This window comes from Cherax quadricarinatus, chromosome 37 (assembly GCF_038502225.1).
Source record: "Cherax quadricarinatus isolate ZL_2023a chromosome 37, ASM3850222v1, whole genome shotgun sequence".
NCBI lineage: Eukaryota > Metazoa > Arthropoda > Malacostraca > Decapoda > Parastacidae > Cherax > Cherax quadricarinatus.
In genome coordinates, this window is record NC_091328.1 from 8,989,896 (window position 1) to 8,999,267 (window position 9,372).

The window sequence follows — 9,372 nt, forward strand, 5'->3', positions numbered from 1 at the left end:
TTGCAAACTGACCCTCAGCATCCGTCGAGAATGCACTTGCTAGTCATGGAACATCTGCTGTACTCAGAGTATAAACTTTGTGGCCTCAAGGCAGTCTTAAATAATTATTATCTGTACTTTGGTGAACGAGTTCAGTAATAGTTCCTGAGCATGGCCGACCCTAGTTCTATACAGGTGTCTTCACTAATGCAACTTGAGTTGAAATTGAAGGCTGTGATAATTAGGTGTTCTCCTAAAGGGGTTACGTACTGGATTTGTCATTTTTTTTCTCCAAGGTTTCCGTGAGATCATTTGTTAACGTCTCTTCTGATCGGTTTGCAACTTTCAATGCTGGTGTCTCTTAGAGGAAGGTCCAGATTGTTATTGGGCTGCGTTGATACATAAAAATTCAATTGCTATATTTTCTGTCCAATAACTTGAATATGTATTTTCTGATGGGCTTCAAGTGTGTCAAGACTTACGAATCGTACTTAGTTGAAGTCGCCGACTGATTTTGGGTTGTGTAACTGTCAGTCTGAGAATTTTATAAACTAACTGAGATATTAGTTTCTATGCGATGACTTAAGATGCCTCCTTATATTATAAAATTTTCAGCTATGGTGTATCTTACTAAAATAAAGGTTTGGATTTTAACTTGACTCACGAAATCGTAATGACACGATTGCAAACAAACCATACCACGGGCGGGATTTGAACCCGCGGTCAGAGTCTCAAAACTCCAGACCGTCGCGTTAGCCACTGGACCAGCTAGCCACAATAAGATTCGTCCAACTAGGTATATTTCTACACCATAGGAAGGGTAGCATAGGCACCACTGTGACCACAAATGCAAGTTTTTACAGACGAATCTCCAGCTAGCGTGGCCGTGACGAACTCTAGCTCAAGTCCCCTCACTGCCGTCAACATGACTCCAGTGGCTAACGCGACGGTCTGGAGTTTTGAGACTCTCTGACCGCGGGTTCAAATCCCGCCCGTGGTATGGTTTGGATTTTTATTTGGTCATGTAGGTGTCAATTTTACAAAAAAAAAAGATACCATACTATCCTGTATCCTATATAATTAATGAGACACATGTTCAACATTTGGTTATCTTTATTCTGGAAACGTTTCGCCACTCAGTGGCTTCTTCAGTCCAATTCAGAGACAGATGAGGAGTTTGAGGTAATCAGTCCTACAGCCTGGAGTCTGTGTTCAGTCCATTAATCTTGACAAATGTGCGGCATATTCGCGGAGATGGAACTTATACGTATACTGATAACAGATGAGGTGGAGCAGTGGTAGGCGGAGTCACCAGTGGACAAAACCACTAGTGGAAGTACAGTAGGTCGTACCTATAGGTTAGAAACGTTTGAAGAAATCCCTGCTTCAAGCTCCCAAGATGTTGCTGTCTGACATGATGTTAATAAACAGTTTAGAAAGCCAACAAGTTGGTAAATAATTGGACTGAAGAAGCCACTGGGTGGCGAAACGTTTCTAGAATAAAGATACCCAAATGTTGCATAAGTGTCTTATTAATCAACGTGTCGACTTTCTAAACCGTTGATTCATATCCCATATAACGGAATTTGGGATATCACGATCAAACGCTAAACCCAACGACATGTCCTCTTAAATCAGCAGAGCATCTTTTACACAATTTCCTTTAGTATATTATTAATTTTCATCTCATATCCTGCAACACTTACAAAAAAATAAGTTTATTTAGGCTTTTAATTGTATAGTTTTTAAATACTATGCTCTAGCACCACAACTGCCGTGACTTTCACTTAGACCAGTCATTGGGTTTCTGTGATATGCCAGCAACACTAACCTCCCTCTAGTGTATCAGTTTCCTGACTAGAAAAACTACACACTATCGACCTATCAAATCTTATAAATATTTTATACGTCGTTATTATTGTACAACATTATTTCAATGTTTTGTAGTTTCCAGATAACCATATCACGAAGAACTCCATCGACAGCTTTCATGAGTGGTAAGTTGATGTATTCTGCCCGTCCATTTTTGTCGTAGCTAATTTGTGACTCGTACTAGATTAATAAATTTGATGTACAGAAATGTGTTGACTATTATAATTATAATCATAATTGAGCGCTAAACCCACAAGGGTCACAGCGCCCATGTGTTGATTGAAAACCGAACCGTTGGCTATTTATCATTATTTTACTCTCCATGTGTGTTTTCCATTGTTTTTCTGATGACTTATTCTAAAATTTACATAACACTTGCCAACGAGACACACCTGTTGTTTAGAGGGGCTTGTGTGTCATGTTTTGTTTGTATTAAATAAGTAGACAGTTTTATGCTTAATGGACGTTAAAATTCAGTATTATTCAGCCTTACATTAATACACTTGATTTTATCCGCTTTTATTGTTGGGCTTCGTTACTAATTTTTGAGACACTTAATAATGCAAATAGTTGCAAAGAACAAAGAAAAACAAGCTATTTTACAGGCAAATTTCTTGGTTAATTTATTTATGATGAACTGTTGGTCAAACATTACTTTTGTGAAAAATTTTAAACATTGTCCATCAAGAATGACGTCCGTTGATGACGCTTGTTGTGGTCGTTCGTATCGCAGGTGTCTTTCAGGTGTTCGTCCAGCCATCTTTCATTTCTCTACTTGCCATAACTGAAAAATCCGTCATGTTGTAAATATTAGTTATTGTGACCACATATATATATATATATATATATATATATATATATATATATATATATATATATATATATAATATATATATATATATATATATATATATATATATATATATATATATATATATATATATATATATATATATATATATATATATATGACGTGCCGAATACGTAAAACTGGTCAATTAGCAAGAACTCATTTAAAATTAATTCCTTTATGAAATTTTCTCTTATACGTTTAAAGATATATTTTTTTCATTAATGTTAATGTAAAAATTTTTAATTTTGCACCAAAAGAATCTTAGAAAACTTACCTAACCTTATTTTGAGAAGAACAATTTATTTTAGCCTAACCCAACTAAATATATTTTAAATACGTTTACAATAATTTAATACTAAACAAACACAATGAAATATATTTTTTTCGTTATGTTTAGAATGATTTTGGTGAAATTATTGCATACACAAATTTTCACTTGTCCTAATATGGCAAGATGAGCGTTGCTATTCAAGCCAAGATCGCAAGTTCTGCCTATTCGGCACGACATTTTATATATATATATATATATATATATATATATATATATATATATATATATATATATATATATATATATATATATATATTAGTAGTCCGTCCCTCAGCCAGGCTGAGGGACCGACCACCTCAAATAATATTTCTCCGAGGTTGATAGAATCATTACATCTTCATTTCACTCTTACACCTGCTGTCTCTGTACTAGACTAATGAAGCCTACTGTGCAGGGAAAGCGTTTCAACAATATATACCCAACTGTTGCACATGTGTCGTGCTCATAGGTGATGTAATCTCGTTCTTCATGAATGACATCTTTTTTTTTTTCTTCTTGTACGCCAGTACTCTCCCGGCCCGGGTCTTTTCCAAGTAGTGGTGACCCGGCCTTGGCTCCCTATCTGGGGAGTATCTCGAGACCTAAGACATCTTATTTAAGCCATTCCAAATTATAGAATGAGCAAGTTTTTCTTGTAACCCTTAGCAATAATTATGGAATCCTTTACATTTTTTTTCTTTTGGTCAAATACAAACGATGTTCCATTAAGAATTTAACTCGTCTTTTAACTTACCTGCCATGTCCACGACCTCTGCCACCATGTCCGAATCCACCACCACCATGTCCGAATCCACCACCACCGAATCCACCACCACCGAAACCAACACCACCGAAACCACCACCGAAACCACCGCCATATCTGCCACCACCTATTCCACGGCCGTGGCTGGGCTCAGCCTCGGGCTCCGCGTCAGCCATGGCTCCACACACCGCAGCCATAACGACCACAAAAATCACCTGAGAAGGGAAGACACACATAAGGAGGAAGAGGTCATAGGTCATACGTCTTAATTTAACAGAGTGCTGTTGATAATGCCATTCTTCAGTTGTATATTTTATTTTGATTCGTCGAAGTATTCGTAGCAACTCAGACTTGTGAATCAGAGTTTCCCACAAGTAAAATATTAGATGAACAGGCGCCATCACAGAAACTTTTAAAATATATAGGTAAAAAAATCTGAATTCTTAGTTTTAAATTTATGCTCTAACACTAGTACCAGCACTAACACTGGTACTAGCACTAACACTGGTACCAGCACTAACACTGGTACTAGCACTAACACTGGTACCAGCACTAACACTAGTACCAGCACTAACACTGGTACCAGCACTAGCACTAGTACTGGTACTAGCACTAACACTAGTAATAACACTAACACTGGTACCAGTACTAACACTAGTACTAGCACTAACACTGGTACCAGCACTAGCACTAGTACCAGCACTAACACTGGTACCAGCACTAACACTGGTACTAGCACTAACACTGGTACCAGCACTAACACTAGTACCAGCACTAACACTGGTACTAGCACTAACACTGGTACTAGCACTAACACTAGTACTGGTACTAGCACTAACACTAGTAATAACACTAACACTGGTACCAGCAATAACACTGGTACCAGCACTAACACTGGTACCAGCACTAACTGATACTAGCACTAACTGGTACTAGCACTAATACTGGTACCAGTACTAACGCCAGTACCTGCGCTAACACTAATACCAGCACTAACACTAGTACCAGCACCAACTCTGGTACCAGCACCAACACCAGCACTAGTACTAGTACCAGCACCAACATTAATGCTAGCACTAACACTAGTACTAACACTAGTACAGCACTAACACTAGTACCAGCACCAACATTAATGCTAGCACTAACACTAGTACAGCACTAACACTAGTACCAGCACCAACATTAATGCTAGCACTAACACTAGTACTAACACTAGTACCAGCACCAACACTAATGTTAGCATTAGCGCTAGTACCAACACCAACACTATTGTCATTACCAACATTAGTATTATTGCACCAGCACTGGTACCCTACCAGTACTGACACTAGTACCAAAAACAACACTTGCACCAGAACTGGGGCCAGCCCTACCAATATCCACTCCAACACTGGTACCAGCACTAACAACCACTCCAACACTGGTAATCACTAGCATCCACACCAACACTAGCACTAACAACCACACCAACACTGGTACCAGCACTAGCAGCCACACCAACTTTGACACCAACATTAACAACCACACCAACATTGACACCAGCACTATACCAGCACCAGCACAGGTATCAGTACCATTAATAGTAACTAAAGCAACACCAGCATCATCACGGTTGGTACTGGTGCACTGTTGGTACACCATAACCAACAATTGCATCAGCATCAATACCAAAGCAACGGCACTAATACTAGCTCCATCATTAGTAGTGTTTACATTAACACTGGCGCCAATACGACAGCTGATACGGTATTATACATTAACAATGACACCATTACTAGTGCCACCACCAACACACGTCAGCACTAGCACAAACACTGGCACCTACAGCAGTAACAGTGCCAACACCAACAACAGTAAAAGGAGTACTTACCAGGGCTTTGAGATAGTTCATGGTGACTGCAGTTGACTTTCCTCGGTGTCAGTTCCAGCAACTGATGCTTGTCTGCGTCTCCCTTCAATATTTATATCCAGTTGCTTGCTCTGTCACGTTACCCTCCTCTATGCGCCGTCGTTATATTGCCAGGTAACTATCGCTACCATTGCTACCGGTTGGGATCCTCTCCAAGATACGATACTACGTGCCGCAAAATGCCCTTCTCACACTATACCACTCACTTATTTATCCATACCTCACCTATGCTATTTGTGCTTGGGGATCAACTGCAGCAACACACCTAAAGCCAATAATAACCCAACAAAAAGCTGCAGTAAGAATAATCACTAAATCCCATCCCTGGCAGCACACCCCCCCACTCTTCAAAGATCTAAACTTACTCCCAGTTCAGTACATTCACACTTACTACTGTGCAATCTATATCTACAGGGCCTTAAACTCTAATATCAACCTTGACCTAAAACGCTTTCTTGATAGTTGTGACAGAACCCACAGGCATAACACCAGACACAAACATCTCTACGACATTCCCCGTGTCCGACTAAACCTTTACAAAAATTCAATGTATGTCAAAGGCCCTAAAATCTGGAATACCCTACCTGAGAACTCTAGAACTGCAGACACATTCATCACCTTCAAAATTACCATTAGAAAACATCTTATCTCCCTGATACACCCTGTCAACTAACTACACGAATACCACCTGGTGGTTCACACTTACACTCGCTCACTCATTTGACCATAAACAGAAATATTAATCTCAGTCTTAAAATATTGAATCCTGTGATACTCCAATACTGAAACTATATACTGTGCCAAAACAAAAGCATTCACATTGCTAAACTCATAAACTAGTATTTAGTCACTTAGCCATAATACCAACTTACCTCATAATTTGTAATATTTTACAATTAAGAATAAAACTAAGTATGCCCGAAATGCCTAGCCATGCTAAGCGTTCTAGTGGTACACTCTGTAATCACAATTTTACTACATGTAAACCAAACAATAACCAAATTTCTGTAAACTCAGCATTGTAATCCTTATAGAGAATAAACTTTGAATTTGAATTTGAATTTGAATTTCTGACCTGAAGAACGCATTTGGTGAAATTCAACATGCACATACTCGGTACAGCAATTAACTGGTGTCTTGTGTTTTCTGAGGTAGTTGCACTGTACAGGAAAATATGGAGATACTTCGTAACTCAGGCTGTTGTATATATAGAGGACATCAGATAATACTTCCTTCATGAGGTTGGGAATCCTGCTGTAGTACTGAGATCATTCACTGTTTGGTTGACCTTTGGGTATTTTTGTTTATTCAAACCTCATTTCCGCTCCACCTATGTTATTTAAGTACAGATGGGTGCCTTGTTGCTAGTCAGCGGCTCTTTATTCAAGGATATTAAGCTACCCTCGTCTTCCTAATAATAATAATATATAATAATAATAATAATATAATATATAATAAAAATAATAATGTGTTCAATCCGTTGCGTGTAATGCTGCTCTGTGTTTTGAAGAGAGAAATATACCCTGAGATAAACATCAGCTACAGAAACAACAGTGAAAAGCCTTGGTGTCAGTAACAGTAGCAATGGATGTAGACGCAAAGAAACAGCAACATGAGTAGTGGCAACAACAGGGGCAATAACAGCCAGGGAAACATCAATAACGGAAAAGCAGCAGAGAAAATGAACAACAGCAACACCAGCAGAGAAAAACTGTAGGAGCCGAAGCAGAGGTCAGAAAATAGAACATCAGCAGTTGAAATAGCATCAACTGAAGTAACAGTAATAATAGCATTTGAAACAACAGTAATAAAGCAGCAGCAACAGAAATAGCAGGAACATAAGCAAAGCAGCAGCAGCAGAACATCAGAAGTAAGCGCAGCGGTAAAGCATCAGCAACAAAATCAGCTGGTGGTAGTAAGATAAGATTTCGTTCGGATTTTTAACCCCGCAGGGTTAGCCACCCAGGATAACTCAAGAAAGGCAGTGTGTCATCGAGGACTGTCTTATTTCCATTAGGACCCTCAATCTTTTTCCCCAGGGTGCGACCCACACCAGTAGACTAATACCCAGGTATCTACTTGCTGCTAGGTGAACAGAACAGGTGTAAGGAAAAGCGTCGAAATGTTTCCATCCTGCCAGGAATCGAATCCGGGCCCTCCGCGTGTGAAGCGAGAATTTTGCCAGCCAGGAGCACCAACATCAAAAACAGCACCAGTGATAGCAGGAAGAGTAGAAAAAGCAGCAGCAATATTATCAGGAGTGCGCTTCTGCTGTGGAAGCTGCGTCACAGGTGAAAAAAAAGTCACAGCTGTGACTTGACAACAGTCCAGACAGAGAGGACCATCATTGTCTCCTTGACTGAGTGCGGATCATTTGTGATTCGTTCCAGCCACGGCATATAAATGAAAATTAAATAATTTTTTTTGTTTGCAGCGGCTAGGCTGAATTGAACCTAGGAAAAGTTGGTTGAAGCTCTGCTGCCGCCGTATTGCATTCAAAGTACTTGTGAACACATTTACAGAATGGATAATTCTGCTAACATTTGATCACCTGTCTTGTTTATCCTAGCTTCCTCCTTCAAGGGAACCTGATGGCAGTTAAGAGACTCCTGATCCTAGTGTATTGGAGCTACCCTTTATCTTGCTCTAATCGAATCTGATTGCCTTTCATTTTACAGGTGCTGTATTGCCTTTTGCAGGTTTAACGCTTCTGCATGGAATAATAATCATAATATAATAATAATTGCCAGACTGATATATTAATTCACAATATTATTCCTCTTCACATATAACATGTATATTTTCCTATAATTTGTTTTTTAGTTACTGAAAGTTATTTTTACATTTGTCAACAGTATGGGCCGTTGCCTATAATGTGAATCTGGGTGTATGTGATGGCGTACTTACTTAGCTGTGTGTGTTAGGGCCGAAACTGCTCCTAACCCCTTACATTCACCCCACATACTTTATCTGCCTTGATATTTATTTGACTCTGGTCTCGGGACATATCGTTACTATCACAATGATAATAAAATAAACATAATGTTCATGTGGCTCTCATTTGCGTCTGTTTCCACCTGTGGCCATTGTCCATATTATCCCCAACTTGAACAGTTGGTCGATTTTTACAGTCAGATCCTCTTATAATTTTATACACTTTTGTCATTCTTGCAACACACGACATGCAACACAACCCGACGGCACGTCAAAAAAAACAGTCAACCCCAGTACTTTAGCTGCGAGCTGATAAGCTTGTGTGGTTTTATTCCGTTGGGCCGTTTGAGAGGTAAGTCAGTTCTTTTAAACGCCTGGCAAACCTTTGGACCTTTTGCGTTTTAGTTTTAAGTGTATATTCTAGGGGACCTTGTAGTGTCTTGGAGGATTCTTTGTCTAAAGTCCTGATTGTTCTGAGATTTGCGAGTCTCCGGGGCATATGTGCTGCCAGGGTTACATAGTTTGTGTTCGTCTAGCGATCTGTTTGCTGTGATGCTGACTATAGCTTTTTTTTTTCTCCTGTTACTGGCAGGTTCAACTTCACCCCAAGACTGTACACAGTAAAATCTACTTTGCAGCATTTTTAACAATCTTTAATTAGTTTGGGTTGACCTTCGATAACTACTTGTTTGAATCCCACCTTTAAGAACCATCCAAGTGACCCAGGAGCTGGCACCTATCTTCTGAGGTTA

General features: G+C 39.2%; 1 protein-coding gene across 1 annotated transcript; it reads right to left on the reverse strand.

Annotated features, from left to right (window-relative positions):
* Positions 1 to 1,596: 1,596 nt before the first annotated feature.
* On the reverse strand, positions 1,597 to 6,294 carry LOC128702391 (uncharacterized). Its single transcript, XM_053796638.2, has 3 exons — positions 5,648 to 6,294; positions 3,769 to 3,992; positions 1,597 to 2,635 (listed from the first exon to the last, which is right to left on the reverse strand). Exons 1-3 carry the CDS (start codon positions 5,666 to 5,668, stop codon positions 2,623 to 2,625), a joined length of 258 nt encoding a protein of 85 aa, XP_053652613.2. The 5' UTR covers positions 5,669 to 6,294; the 3' UTR covers positions 1,597 to 2,622.
* Positions 6,295 to 9,372: the final 3,078 nt, after the last annotated feature.

Bases quoted from the DNA above. Each gene is read 5' to 3' on its own strand.
- LOC128702391 (XM_053796638.2), bottom strand. From the start codon at position 5,668: ATGAACTATCTCAAAGCCCTG. The intron at 3,993-5,647 runs GTAAGTACTCCT...TTCCCTTCTCAG, and splicing joins TGAACTATCTCAAAGCCCTG to GTGATTTTTGTGGTCGTTAT.